This window comes from Dromaius novaehollandiae, chromosome 6 (assembly GCF_036370855.1).
Source record: "Dromaius novaehollandiae isolate bDroNov1 chromosome 6, bDroNov1.hap1, whole genome shotgun sequence".
NCBI lineage: Eukaryota > Metazoa > Chordata > Aves > Casuariiformes > Dromaiidae > Dromaius > Dromaius novaehollandiae.
The window spans coordinates 20806146-20821659 of NC_088103.1; the positions used below are offsets into that span (position 1 = coordinate 20806146).

Genomic DNA, 15514 nt, shown 5'->3' on the forward strand with positions numbered 1-15514 from the left:
TGTCTTCTTCTGCTCATGTTCTGCGTAAAACTGAGTGAAGTAATATTTGCTTAGCTTTGAGGCTGTGCAGAGATATTTTGATCTCTACACCATCTTTTATTATGGCAGACCCACCCTTTTCTCTATCAACTTTTTGTTTATATAGGACACTTTGAAGAATCATGTGGTATTGATTTTAGTATATTTTTGGAAGGTTTCGATCAATTCAGTTTCTGGTAAATAATCATATTTTCACATGTTTGACCTCCTGCTTTTATCAGTCTTGTTTTGCGCTCCCTCAAGAGTGTTTGCTATTCTGATTTTAAGGGTATTATTCATCAAATCATGTCTAGAGCCATTCTTTCCAAGGCTGATTTTTGCTGTTGTTTTAGGATGCAAGCTCCATGCATTTTTTGCCTGTTAGATTTTAAGTTCTGAGTACTATCTCCCTTCAATATCCTGAGACTGTCGGTCTGGTGGATTTCAAGTAGAGTTCCCTTTATGAATGTGTACTATTTAAAATTGAAAATAACAATAATATATAAATATTTGATCACTTGGTCAAAGTTTAGTTTCCTTAACCAGATTCTCTACAGTGACCTTCCCATTTACCAGAACAAAGACTAAATTAGCATTTCCCAGTTTGGTTCAATGGCTGGTTTGTTAAAGGTGTTTATCCCTATTTTCATCCAGGATTATCTGGTTTATGCCAGTGTTGGTAGAATATCATTTCTAATCTATGTTTAGGGTTTAGACACCCATAATTTAGAGGTTTTGTTCCTGTTTATTTCTGATCTCTAGCCGTATCAAAGCTGAATTCTTTCTGAATGCATCACCAAGACACAATGCTGTTTTCTTACCTTTAAAGTTACTTGTTTTTTTCTCCCCGAGCAATGCCTGTTCTTTAGGACATGCCTGAGGTATTGTAGTTCTCTCGTTACGCTGTGGCATCCAATATCATGACTTAAAACAGGTTATGCATGTTGTCTTAACTCTCTGTCCCATTTCTGTTCTGTGAAGTTCTCCTTATGCATTATTTCAGCCTAAATCTGTGAGGGGAAAAAAAGTTGTTATAATACAGCAGAACGCCTAATATCTAATGGAATTGGGACTTTACAAAATACAAGAACTTGCGTAGAACAGATACCATGTAAATACAAGGGCATAGTACAAGCATGCAGTAATGCCTCTTGTTAACAGACAGAGGCACAGTCGCTGCCATTGCAGTTTAATCACTTAATAAAATTTCTTAGGATGATATGGATTTGAAAGCACTTGGTTTTGATGTGGCAGAAGGTGTGAATGAACCATACCTCCCTGGAGACTGTGGGATCTTTGTTACCAAAGTAGACAAAGGAAGTATTGCTGATGGTCGATTAAGGTAGGCTGTTACTCTGGAAGATACTTGTCTTTTACTTGATCATAGTAAACTAAATCTGAACCTATCATAAAAAGTTTTCAGTGTTTTCATTTTAAAAATTCTTTTTCTGTTACTGGCTACAGGTAGCTTTTTAATGTTGGTTGGGAAGTTGCACTGTGAAAACTAGCATCTAGAAGTGTTGCAGAAACTCACTAGGGTTTGAAATGGTTCTTCTGTCTTTTGTTTTCTCTCTTTCTTTCTCTGTTTATCATCCCTTCAGACTTTAAGCTGCTTTTGTTTACTTTTTGGGGAAGATGCAAGGGTGACCTATTTCTGGGTGGAGACAGGGAGAGTAGAGTATGGGATAATTTGAAACCATTTCCCATTCTCAGTGTCTATAGGAGGTTTTTAAGCACTCTATTCTGTCAAAATAGTCGCCCTTAAGTAAGGAGAAAGGAGAGCAGTGATCAGTCAGTTGAGTAGGATATACTTTTGCTAGTGAAGTGGAGTCCTTATTTTCACTTAGGAGTGAAAATTCACTAGGAGTCCTTATTTTCACTTAGCTATTTCATGCTTCTTCAGGAGTGGAGAACTCCAGATAATTTGGGAGTAGCGTACTGAGATATCAGCAGTGTTGCATCCCTTTTTATGAATAGTACGCGTTTGCTGTGCCCAGCCAAGTAAGCTTGTAACACTGACCGCTTTGTGTTTATCTGCCAGAGTGAATGATTGGTTGCTGAAGATAAACGATGTGGATCTTACTAATAAGGATAAAAAGCAAGTTATAAAAGCTGTGCTAAATGGAGGAGGAGTTATTAACATGGTGGTTCGAAGAAGGAAGTCCTTAGGTGGGCGAGTGATAACACCTCTTCACATCAATGTTTCTGGACAGAAAGGTAATGGATTTAAAGGCTAGATGTAAATGTCACATGTTTGTCTGGTCAGAAATGGCACGGATGTAAAGGTACATGTTCTGAGTTTGTTTAAATCCCACTTAAATTGTTACTACTTTCTAAAAAGGGATTTTCATTAGCTACTTTTAGCAGACTAAAAATGGTCATATCGATGATAGATTTATTCCATAAGTAGTGTGGGGTTTTTTTCCTTTCTTTTATACTTGCCTCTAGTTAGCCATTTGTCTGGAGTGTTGTTGGGAGTCTAAAACTCCTCAGTTAGTCCAGGTCTATATGTTTATATTAAGTTTTAGGATATATGAAAACTTCTATTTTTCTGCATTGCTTTCTTATTTCTTCAAAAGATTTTTCAGACATTAAGAAGCTCATTCACTTTGGTAGTTACATTTCTCATGCAGGCGTGTCAAATGTGTAATTATTTGAACAACTTATTTGAACTGCAGGAGTAAACTTGTGTTTATTTGGTGGATTTCAGATAGTGGAGTCAATCTAGAAAATGGAATATTTGTTGCTGCTGTTGTACCTGGAAGCCCAGCTGCCAAAGAGGGTTCCCTTACTGTGGGAGATAGAATAATTGCTGTAAGTCTTAAGAATGCATTCTTCTGTAATTTCTTTGCTAAAAGTACTATCAAACATATTACTCTTTGGGATTTCAGATTTTCCAGTTCATTTTTTTACTTTCACTATATCATGTCTTTTTTGTATATTCACTAGATAGTTACTATAAATTAACATGTTTGTAGGCTGGGTGACTAATAAAATGTGCACGTTACCTGCCATGCTCAGTTCATATGGGAGGTTTTGCAGAGACACTGACTTTTCACATGTGGCTGATACATAATCATACTTGTCATCTTGTCATACTTTGTAGGCAAGGTTGGTTCCAAAAAAAAAAAAAAATAGAAAACAAAAAAACCACACCTGCCTCAGATGAAGGTTTCCTGTCTTTTAAAGACAGTTATTGTATGACCATCACAGGCATCATCCTTCTGGGGAAGCTTTTTCCTGTATGCATTTGTAACCTTCAAGGATCTGACTTGTGCACCTCTGTGAAAGGGAAGATAATTACTGTGGATATATAAATGAATATATGCTAATGCAGTGGATCAAAAGTGTGGTTAAACTATATCTCTAGTAAAAATAGCAATTACGGAATTACGCTTCGTATTGTAACAAAACTATAGTTAGCAGAGATGGGCTTGGGGTGGGGAGGCGGTAGTGGGACAGGGCAAGATCAACGAGACCTCATAGGTATATTCAAGCTTTGATCCAAATAGGGTGCTAACTAGTGTTTTCCCTGTCTCGGAGACACTACCTTAAGATGTTCCCCACCTGCTGACTTTGTTTTATGGATGTCCATTATGTTTTTTTTGTGTGCGTATAGATCAATGGCATTGCACTAGATAATAAGTCACTGACTGAATGTGAAGCTTTGCTACGAAACTGTAGGGATTCCCTTACCCTGTCATTGATGAAGGTGAGTAGGAGAAACTAAGTTTGCTGGATTTTCCTCAAGTTATACAGAACTATTATTTGCAGAGGGAAGAAAACATGAAAAATGAATCCATTACTATGGGAAAGTCTCTGCTTAAGGCAAGACTTTGTCTGGATGCATTTCACTGGTCATGCACTTGATAGTTCTTTTCCAAAGTAAGGCTGTCTGGCATCTGGTAGGAAATGAAATTTATTGATTGCTCTTATTTCTTTCCCATTTGTCTGCTGGTCACAAGAAATTACTCCTAGCTTTGTTGCTTTCTGCTGCACAGCTCCAGCAGTTTTGTGCATGAAAAATTAAACTGTCCTCCTGAATACAGAAAGGTTTGCTCTTAGTCAGGAGGGAGATGCACAGAAAACTGAACTCTGCTTATGATAGATAAGTACAAGGTTCTCTTTTTCAAGCTTGTTGATACAAAAATATTACTCTGTTTCACTTGTTGGGGTTAGAAACCCATTTTATTTGGCCTGTCACAGAGGCTTAGTGAGTAGTAATTCCAGCTTCAGGGAACTTACCTTTCATCTTTTTGGTTTCTTAAAAATGTGTGAGGGAAAACAGGCAGTGATGCCTGATTTATTAGCATCACTTAGCAGTGGCAGAAGTGGAATGCAGGTCCCTTTGCTGTCAGTTCTGTGCTTCTGCCACCATGAGGAGTTGCCCTTCTGGAACTGTTTTGAAATGCTGCAGAAAGTATTTCTCAGCTTTGTTTTATCTGATGATCTGTCTTGAATCTGCAAGGTTTTTATTAAACCTTTCCCAACTGTATCTATATGTGTATATTCAGGGACGTATAAATCAGGGAGGCTAAGAACATGCCTTGTACTAAACAGAAATCAGCTATAATAATAAGGTAATTGCATGTTTTTCTTTGTTTTAGGTTTTTCCTCAGGGTTCATCTTGGAGTGGCCAAAATATATTTGAAAACCTGAAGGAATCGGAAAAAATATCTAACTGTAGAGTTCACGCATCAGAGGTACAATCCCAAAATAAAAGAAACCTGAAGCTCAACAGCTCAACACAGACTGACATTTTCAATCCAGACATCATGGATGGCAAAAAGGACCCGAGCGATCAGGGCAGTGGTTCATTTTGTGATCACAAACCTTTCCCTAATAACACATTACGAGCAGACTCTCGCAGGAATACAGTCCACAGTTGCCACAGTAATTCAGAACACAGTCTCAGCTCCTTCAGTCCAGAGGCATACGGGGACCGAGGCTATGGAGTTGTTGACTTGGACAACAGGAGGCTGCCTTATGAACCTGCGGGAGCTGACTGTATGATGGTAGAGACCATATTTGACAAAGGACATGGAGCTAAGCATAGTGGTGGTACCTGGCCGAAAGTAGTGGTTAATATCTCAACAGCAGAAACGGAAAAGTTCTCTGTGTACAAAAAGCCAAAACAAAGGAAGTCTATCTTTGACCCTGATACTTTCAAAAGACCACCAACTCCTCCCAAACTGGAGTACCTTTCTTCTAATCAGGTGACAGGCCATTCACCTCAGCCATCCAAAACTGAAGTGGCTTCGACTCCTCCAACTCCTCCTAAGAGAAGTGACTCTATCAAATTTAAACATAAACAGCAGACAAGTTCTGCATCAGAGTCTACAGTCACAACCGGATCACCGCCCACCAGCCCAGCCACTGCCCAAGCTCCAGTTTCCTTGGCACTTAAACAGGACTCTGCTACTCTCAAGGGGCGCAGTAGGAACACTGGACATTATTATCGGGAGGAAGGAATTGACTGCACTCATCTCTCTTCAAGGAAATCCTGTGAAGATGACATTGGCTTTCAAAGAGTTGAAGAGCCGGAGATAAAAAGACCAAGGCCAAAATCAGCTCCTGCTTTGAGGCATAAAATGACCCCTATGTCCATTCCAAATCCTGCACTCCAGGTAGAAGTTTGATACATTGAAGCACAAAGCCAGAAACCTTAATGAGTGTTTTCAGAAGTGACTTGTGGTTTTGGGTGCCCAGCTTTGCATTCTGAAAATCCAGGTTTCTTAAGAAGCTAGTCCAAACTGGGCACCCAGGCAAGGTTGTCACTTTGCACTATCACAAAATACAAAAGCAATTCAAAATTGCAGTACTAAACAGGTGGGATTGCCACCAAACGTAATGATAGGGTTCTGCTTAGCAGCTGTGTTTTGGATTTTAATGCTCCTTAATGAAAGTTCAGGGATCTTTCTTGTATCTTTTTGACAGCCTTAAAAAAAAAAGACAGGCAGCTTCAGAAGAGCTGAAAATAGGGCTTACTAAGATTGAAAAAATTAGATTGGTTGTCCTCTTACAGATTATAATGGGAAAAGGTACACTGTTCACTCTGTTTTTTGTAAGTCTTTGTGCCTAAATAGCTTGGTAAATCTAACCTGAAGTTCACAGAGTGGTAGGTATGTTACACTGTAAATATGGGCTGTTTATGAGAATAGGATTTGAAAGTGTTGTTTGAAATGAGAGTATGGTTTGAAATGCTCTGCTATGGCAGAAAATGTGAATAAACAACCTCACTGTGGAGACTGTGGATTATTTGTTGCTAGAGTAGGTGGAGGAAACACTGTACAAGTTCTGTGTAAACTAATGTTTAGCTGACTAGATAATATCAAGTGGCATAATAAATAGCATAGTTTCATGTCCACCATCTCAGTTTTGCTCATGTCTCAAACAGATTTTTTTCCAACTGAAATGTTAAGTTTCAAAAAAATGTTATTTTTGCTCGAATATAATCACCCTTATAATGACTTTAGTGTCATGCTCTTTGTCCCCTGCGCCTGATTATACCTGGATAACCCCACCCTGTTCACTGAGTTTTAGAAGGAATACAGAATGCAAAGCTGAAGTGTAAATAATGCAAGATTTGGAACCATGCTCTGCAAAATAAGAGAACAACTGGCAAATTTTTAATCATAAAAAGTGACTTTTTTAGCTGAGTGACTTTTTTTCTATGTTCCGTAATGCTTTGAGGAGAAAATAGTTATAGACTTTTTTTTAAACAGTTTTTAAAACATCCAGCAGCTTTTAAAATGTGTCCAGCAAATTCTGCATTATCAATGACAGAAAAATATAATGGCTTAATTTTGGAACTGAAATCAGCAGGTTATTCCTCAGACTTGTTCAGAAGCAATATGGCTGAGAGGAAGATCCCATTTTGAATAAGAATTGCACTGTAAGAAGCTAAGTAATGCAAATTCTGCTGTTGTCTTTTGGCACGTATGTTGTCCTCGTGTATGTATTGTCCTGGTTATCCTTGTGGTAACATTGGAAGAGTTTCCAGTTGTGAGAAGGACACATGTAGGTGGGGCCCTAAATGTATGAAGTTCCTTAGCGAGAATATAGGGAATGTTTTTTGGTACTCACTAGCTGAGAGAATTGGAAAGCATTGGTAAAGCCGTATTACTGTTGACTCCAAATACTGTCCAAGTGTTCTGCAGATATCATACAGGAATTGATCCATGGTGTAGAAGAAAATTGTATAATTTTGTTTTTAAGGGTACTTGATGTATTGACACATTTTGCTTTTAGGGTTATATTGGGAATATATCTGTGGGTCTTTTTTTCATCCCCTAATTTCTCCCCAACCCCACAGAAAATACACAGAGCTTTGCAATTCTGAAGTTGCTCTAGACTAGAGTAAAAGGGGGTATTATGCCTTTAAAAACAAAATGGAAAAAAAAATCTTTGGGCACTATATACTCTGAAATTGTTCTCTGGTTGAATGGACTTTGTGCAGTACCACTATATTAGGTTGTGTCTGAGAGTAGTGTCTAGTCTGCATGTGTTTTTGAAGTAGTTTCTTAATGACGTAGTGTTTATAATATTAAAAATATGTATACAGAATATGCTGTCTAGTTGAGCTTGTAGCCATATATGGCGGTATTGTGTTTTTGGTTTTTCATTTTTGTTCTTTTTTAATTGTATAAATACACTATGAATTGATAAAGTTTAAAAGAGAATTTCATCTCTGGGTTGTAGGTAGAAAAATTACTTATACAGCCATCAAGTCATGGTCCTTAGAGGACCATGTGCTGTCAGTAACTCTTCATTTAATAAAATATTGCTATCATGAGAGCTATAAGTACCTTTTCAGTAATTATTTTTAGCATATTACTTATTTTAATCTCGTGCTGTGTTGTACATTTGAAACGTGTGAATTCTTCATGCTGAGTTCTGAACTTGTAGCTCTCTAGCATCACTGTCAGTATCTGAGCTATTCTCACGTTACCTGACTTTTGTGATGGTTCCAGAACCTGAATTACTCTATTGAAGAGATTGTGCTTCATATATATCTGAAAATACAGGCTTAGAAGAAAGTACTTTTGGAATGTTAGGAAGGTCGTCTTCAGGCAACAATTTCAATGCTAGGTGTTTTTTTCTGAAGGAAAGCAGATCCAGTAAGTTGAAAAGTGGCCCAAAGGGAAGGGAGGGATAGAGTGAATAGCATTGTTGGAAGGTAAAGCAAAGGTGTAGCAAGCATTGTTATCTTAAGAGATGGTCAGTACTGTGGAATAAATACTGGAAAGTTTGGAGCTGCTTACTACCTTATGAGTTTGGGGTTTTTTTTCCCTTTGAATCTCCATCTGTCTATAATCTCTGGGTTTTTTTAGGTGCAGAAGTATACTCCAGCAAGCGAAGAGCATCTGTCTCCAGACCTACAGGAATGGGCCCCATATTCACCAAAGCGTTCCACCAGGCACAGTGATGGCTTTGTGCCTTCCTCCTTATATGCTGGAGGCATGTCAGCAGGTGTGTGACAGTGATTTGGATGACAAGATTTAGTGTGTCAGTGTGGTGGTTCTCTTTGCTCAAGTCAGAAATATTTCTGATGTGAACTGTCTTCACTTCTGATATCCTGAATATCAACTATAAAAATTCCCCTCATTTACTTCTTCATCAAGTAAGAAAGTTGAGCTAGACTACTATATTCTCGACATCTACCCTGGGGTTGGATAAGATATTGTATTTACTTGCTAGGAATGTCCAAAGGAGCCTGTCAGTATCAAGGATTAGTCATGCCACATCCAGAACAAAAATGACGCAAAAAATTTATTCCCATGATCTGTTGCAAAATATCTGTTCAGATTCTGGACTGTTGCTGTTCTATAAGGGAATGAAATCTGTTTAAGAACTATCAAGGAACGCAAGCTACTCCTGGCTGAAGGGTTTGTGCTTCATCAAAAACTTCCTCTGCGCAGAAACTGAATGTTTTTCCAGAGTGATGGCCTGTGTGTTAGGGAGACAAGCAATACTTGCAATGTTTCTGGAAGTGAACAGTCAGTGGAGGCATCCCAGGTTTTAGACGCTCTACTTCGGAATGCAAATACATTGTAATACGTAATTATATGAAATTGCGTAAACATTTACATTCTATAACTTACATTTATGCTAATAATGTTGCTAAGTATATATTTTTATCACTTTTAAACAGGTACTGTACCAAGAAGCTTAGCACCATGCCCTGCAGTAACTGCTGTCATGAGAAATCCAATCTATACTGCTTGGAGCCATAGAGTTCACACCAACAACTGCCCGTCAGTTGCCAGCCAAATATGCCATCAGCATCTGCATCCCAGGTGTCTTGAAATTTATATCACCTTAAATTTTTGTTTATAAAGACGTTAAGGTGAAAATTGCTTCTGCTAGCAAATCCCAGTGCACGGTAAAACACTGCTGTGTGTGCGAACTGTTTTGATCCAGGGTTCTCAGTACTGTTACTACACAGAAATAATGTGCTAGTTGCTTTCATGTCTTTCAGCAGTTGGGTTGGGTTGGGTTTCCCCCCTATCTCACTGGTTAGTGTAGACAAAGAAATTTTTTAATGAACTAATTTTTAATTGGTTTTCCTTTCCTTGCCAAAACAAATGAAATCTTTCCTCTTTTTTAAAGCACTTCATTTTCCACCTTCTGACTTCTCTTAATTCATAAAATAGTGGGACGATTAGGAAATAGGAAGGAGGGGGAACATTTGTTTTATTCGGTAACTCAAGGATACCAAAACTTTTTTTGCCAGTTTACCATTTGCTGAGATAGATTGCCTTGTTGTAACTGTTGCCTCCTCCTTTACTTTTGATGTAGTGCCCAGCATCAAGGTCGCCTGAGTCTGGACCTAAGTCATAAACACTCCAGCGAATACTCTGAAAATTCACGTACACGAGCATCTCATGGCTCAAATTCATTACCATCCAGTGCAAGACTTGGTAAGCAGCTTTTCTGATTCTTTCATGACTCCTGCCTATTGGAGACAAATAATAAATGGAGAATTCCTTGTTCACGTACATACTAGCAAAGTCTAAAAGGCTTCCTGTGTGTCTTTGCTTTATTTTTTCTGGCTTAATGACAAAAGGTTTTCTTTAGGAGTAGCCAAGTTTAATTCACTCTTTTTATAGTCTCTTTGAAATGCTGGGTGTGAGTAATGCAAAATTCTCCTTTCAATACCTGCTGTTGTTTGAAAGTACCATTGTAAAGATAAGAGTATTTCTGAGGTTCCTTGAGATGGAGATAGGAAGAGAAAAGGAGAGCTCCTCCATGACAAAGAACATGGGGTGACTAATCACCTAATGTGAATTGTATAGTTGGAAGATAAAAGTAGCACTTATTTTTACTTGCATTGACATGTAAGATTGTTTATGCCTATCGCAGCAATATCAAAACAATTGCATGCTTTGTAGCAGTGAAATTTTAAAATCGCGTAACTTCCTCTTTTTAAATTATGTAATACTTCTGTGTGTGTCTAGTATCAAACATTTAAAGCCATAGGACATGCCAGAAGTGTGTGTGCATACATTCTTGTGATCCACCAATGATTGGCAGTTCTATCTGGATGCAGCATGGCAGCTTTGTAACCACAACAAAATGGCATATTTTTGACATTTTCAAAACTTCTTATATCTTGCTCAAGCAGAATATAATCAGAATATTTTAAATCTCTTTCAGAAAATCCCATGGATGCTTAATTACTTCAGATATTAGGTTCTCACTCAGAGCTTGTATTAAGTTGCATTTGATTTTAAAAAAATGCTCTTAGGTTTTTGATGCAAGAATGAATAATGCATATATATTCTACATAGCAGTATTGTGCTATGTTTGTACGGACTACTTAAGGCAATTTACTAGAAATGTCATATGCAATATTTACAATACCCTATTTACAAGGGCAATTGTAAAGGCCTCTGCATAAATGCAGAGACCATTTTAATGGTCATTAAGGAAGTAGAGTCTAAATGTATTTTTTTGTTCAATGTAGTTGCTCTTACATTTGCCAAATTGTTACATCATCTTGTTGTAAAATAGGTTCTTCGAGTAACTTGCAATACAGGACGGAACGAATTAAGATCCCTTTAACACCAAGATATCCAAGGTCCATCATGGGCTCTGACAGAGGTAAATGATTTCATAATACATTTTATTTGTAATGCTTTTAATATTGCCAGTCCAAAGCTGTTGTGTTTGATGAATCAAGCTGCACCAAAATCTTAAGAAAGTGATAACTTTATGAAGGTTAGAAAATGTGCGTTTTCCCATAAAAAGGTGAAGAAAAGCTTTTTAATGAAAGCTGATTTTTCTGTTAGTTGATTCTAGGATATGGCACTCCAGAAAAATTGCACAAAAAAGAGTAAGCATTGCTGTGTGTTTTACAGTTCTAGTTTTCTTCTGGAATGGTATCTTAAATATTTAACAGTGAAATGGCCTACATTTTTTTAAATTCTGTAACAGTATATTATTTTGCATATTACCTTATTATGGATTGTAAGTTATATTTTGAAATACAGTGAAAATATTTTAGTACTTCACGGTAACAGTAGAAGTGTTGGAGAGTTGTGGAACTCAGAATTTGACTACAGTAAGTGGCAGCTGTTCACTGCCACTGTTCAAATGTTGTGTAGCCTTAAGGGGTTATGTGCAGTAGTACCCCTAACTGGACAAGTGTAATTCCTGTGACCGAGTTTCACTTGTGATTAGTGATTTGAAATGTATTTTCTGTAGCTTTTTCAGAGGGAGGAAACAACTGAACATTTCTGTCAGGGAGCTTGTTTGGCAGAGCACTCAGGGCACAACTGGGCGAGAGATGCAAACACAGTCAAGTCAAGCTTGTTTAAAATTGCCCTGCTTCCCTGTCGCTGTGTATGATTCATGCTGGGATTTGCTGGTGTTCTCAGATGTTTCATCTAGCATACTGTACCCAAAGAGAGGGACTGTATAGAAATATTTTTTTAATTATTATGAGTATGTGAAATCTTTAATTCTTTACAGGTTTTCATTTTTTTTCCTTAACTTTGCATTGCTCTGGTTGTTTTCAGACACATATGTGGCAATAACTTGTCTGTAACCTGCTGTCCTTGTTGAGGGCAGCAATATTTGTATGTGCATTTACAGTGGATATATTCCATACATAGACATTAACGACAATAAATTTGCACTGTTTAGTTACCTAAGTTAGGAAGCTGGTCTCCCTCAGTTCCCTACACAGCAACAGAGTAAAAGGCGTCAGTAGTGGTTCTTTTTGCATGTGGAATATATATGGTGTGTCTTTCATTATGTCTGTGTAGCTCCCCAAACCGTAAGAACTTCATGATGCCAGCAACTGACCCTAATTGTTGATTTTTCCTAGGCTCCTTGTCACACTCTGAATGTAGCAGTCCCAGCTTGATAACTCCTCCACAGTCACCACTTAACTTGGAAACGTCTTCCTTCGCCAGCAGCCAATCTCAGAACTCCCTTTCCGCATTACCTAGGATTTCTATTAGCCCAGTGTCTATTGGAGAACGTAGAAAAGATAGGTAAGGTCCCCGCGTTCTTTAATACAAATGTATCCGATGAAATCTTGTACAATTATTTATTGGACTGAAGGAATGTGAACAGTTGATTTCAGTGACAAAAATGTAGGAACAGAGGTGTGTCTCAGATCCTGTTTCTCAATGACTTTTAAAAATTTTTTTTACAAAGTATGTAAGAGATCTTTGGATCTTTTTCTTTTCCTTCAGAACCTATGAGCAGAGTCTTGAGTTTAGAAAACTAAGGAATTCATAAGGGTTTTGTTTTTTCCCATTACATTAATGGCCACATCAAGTACAAGAAGTCTGAACTGGAATACTTCCTTTCAGCTGAGTAGCCTCAGATCCTTATTTATGTTAAGCTTGTTTTGTACTCTAGAAAACTAAATAAAATGAAGATGTAGGAACTTCTGGTAGCCAGTGATCAACTGCCTTAGTATTGTAGAGTGCCTGCTCTAACCACTGTGCCTTGATTCAGTTTAGCTAGATAATATGAAAAAATTGAGAGCATAACTGTGTAGGAGCATGTGCATATGTATGGATCCAGTTTTATGACTGTGACTAACCCCTTTGGCTCTACTGGGACTACTACTAGCAATGACATTAAGTACATATGTAGATATTTGCAGACTACAATAATTTTTTTTAGATCATTTTAGATCATTTAGATCTTTTTTTAGATCTTGGTGTTTTAATGACTTACTGTATCTCATAATGCAGATTTTCAAGATAATATTCCTTGTGATACCAATTTTGGATATTTGATTTCATTTATCATAATATGGCTAGACTAAATATGTGAAACAGTTGCATGAACTTGAGTTAGAAACAGAATCTGAATCAGGCTTTTGTTTACTCTAATGCCACATGCTGTTCCAGTAGTGTAAATGAACTATGATGTGTTGGAGTCATTACATTTATGTGGACTTCAAAACCCTTCTGTATTGCCTGATTTATATAAAAGGACTTAGTCTTCTGAACTTAGTGTACCTGACCTTAAAAATGCGAATGATAAAGTAATAAGGATATTCTGTATTCCAAGTTTGCTTATTCATAAAATGTTACATAAAACTTTTGTCTTGTTTAAACAATTGCTAATGAAGTTATTGTAGTGACATTAAGTGTATATTGTGTACAAAGCACAGCATTACTGTGAAAGGAAATGTGGAGAGTTCTTTGTGGGCTTTCATTCTTTTTACTTCAGTGTGACTTTTGTACTGCATGTACTCAGTTTGTGTTCTCATATAAATGTACATCTAAAGTGTGAATTCAAAGTTGGAATTTTTCGTCTTTCGCGTGACTATTGCTGTGAAACATTCTACTAGAAAAGCTAGTTTTTTGACACACCTAAGCATGAAATATATTGGCTAATCTTTGGAAAATAACAGAATATCTATTAATGATGCTCAGAAGATTGATGTTTGGTGAGGTCCCAGCCCTTTCGCTCCTGCTGGTCATATGTGTGATCACTTAAAGAATACAATTACAAGTTCAAAAAACAAAAACCAAAGAACAACAAAAAACCTTTTTAAAATAGGCACTTTACTGATGACTTTCCTAAATTAAATGCATCTTAAGAAAATGTTTTAAGATGTGCTTAATAGGTGCTTATATAGCTTTTTAAATGGTTATTTGGTCTCTCTACTCCTTTTCCTCACAAAATACAGGTAACTCACTTGTCCTTTCCCCAGATAATATAATACAGACAAAAAAAAATCAGTGTTGCTGTTCATTCCGGTTTTTTTAAGAAAAACAATTTATATGAAAATAAAAAAAATCTGATAAACTAGAACTTTTGTCTAATCAGCATTTAGTGATTCTGACAGGCAGTCTGAATGTTGTAGGAAAGGGCACTTCACTTGATGTTAATAACACTTCTTATCAAGTAAGATACCTTTTCAAAAATTACCATTCTATTTTACTTTTTTATTGACTCTCTCTACTACATGCATTACTCATTATCTTTAATTCTGAGTTTGCTAGCATCCCAAGATACAATCCTGGGGGATTTTTATAGGCTTGATTCTTACTCTTCCATTCCAAAACAAAAAAAATTAAAAATGCATGTGGTAGACAGTTAGAAAGCAGAAGGTACAATAAATAAAGATCATTAAGGTTTAATTTTAGATTTTAATGAGGTAAAATGGCGTTTAATAAATATTATTTTGCCGCATAATGTGTAATCACATTGTGATATTAAGAAAGACAAACTTTACCTTTAACACCGTGGTTTACATGATTGAAACAACTAGAAAAAAATATATATGTTTATATGCGCTCATAACTTTCAGTTTTCTGGCAGTTAGCACAGCTCGGTTAATGCCACATATAAAATGTGGGCTTTGGTTTAAGTTTGCTGATAGTAAGAAATGTTTAGTATGTAACACTTACAAAGACAGTGATTTTAATCCTATGCTGTTGATAACATAGCTATGTTGTTTTCATTTCATAGCCAGACAAGCTCTGAGGCAGTTTCCTTTAATATTGATGGTGTAAGGGTATTAGGTCCCAAATTGTATTCATATGTAGACGACCTTTTATATGTTAAAAACTTGGAAAAGCGTTAGGCCCCTACTGCAGAAGGCTGTCAGTGGTTACCTTCAGCGACTGGAGCAATAAACATCACTTCTGAAATGATGCCCCCTCCTTGCTTTGTTTTGCGTTTCTGTTGCCCTGAGCCCTCCCAGTCCTGCCCTTTCCAGAGAGATCCCGTGCGGAGCCCTTCACCAGCCTGCCTAACGTTAGTATCAGTAACTGAAGTCCAGTTAACTCATCTGGTGTCCGTTTAAACAGCACGATCAAAATAGTTTAAACAGTCTGCACAGCTTCAAGAATGTCTACGTAGTATGAAGAAGTGTCAGAGAAGAACACAGTCAAATTAACGCACAGCAAAAGCAGTACAGTGCTATTAAACCGCTGTAGCGGTAGTACAACTGTGACCTGCAGATGTTAGTGGTGTGTCCTAGATACACTGCGTCTGGCACCCGAATTGCTTCATT

The 15514-nt window shown here is 37.2% G+C and overlaps 1 protein-coding gene across 2 annotated transcripts in view; it reads left to right on the forward strand.

Moving 5' to 3' along the window:
• The window catches only part of DLG5 (discs large MAGUK scaffold protein 5), a 120080-nt gene that overhangs the window by 89544 nt on the left and 15022 nt on the right, over positions 1 to 15514 (forward strand). For both annotated transcript variants that reach the window (XM_026116730.2, XM_064513824.1), the window contains 10 exons: positions 1233 to 1360; positions 2060 to 2235; positions 2729 to 2832; positions 3638 to 3730; positions 4626 to 5645; positions 8352 to 8490; positions 9173 to 9317; positions 9820 to 9941; positions 11035 to 11124; positions 12353 to 12521. In XM_026116730.2, coding sequence (XP_025972515.2) covers positions 1233 to 1360; positions 2060 to 2235; positions 2729 to 2832; positions 3638 to 3730; positions 4626 to 5645; positions 8352 to 8490; positions 9173 to 9317; positions 9820 to 9941; positions 11035 to 11124; positions 12353 to 12521 — 2186 coding nt within the window. The remainder of the gene's footprint in view (positions 1 to 1232; positions 1361 to 2059; positions 2236 to 2728; positions 2833 to 3637; positions 3731 to 4625; positions 5646 to 8351; positions 8491 to 9172; positions 9318 to 9819; positions 9942 to 11034; positions 11125 to 12352; positions 12522 to 15514) is intronic.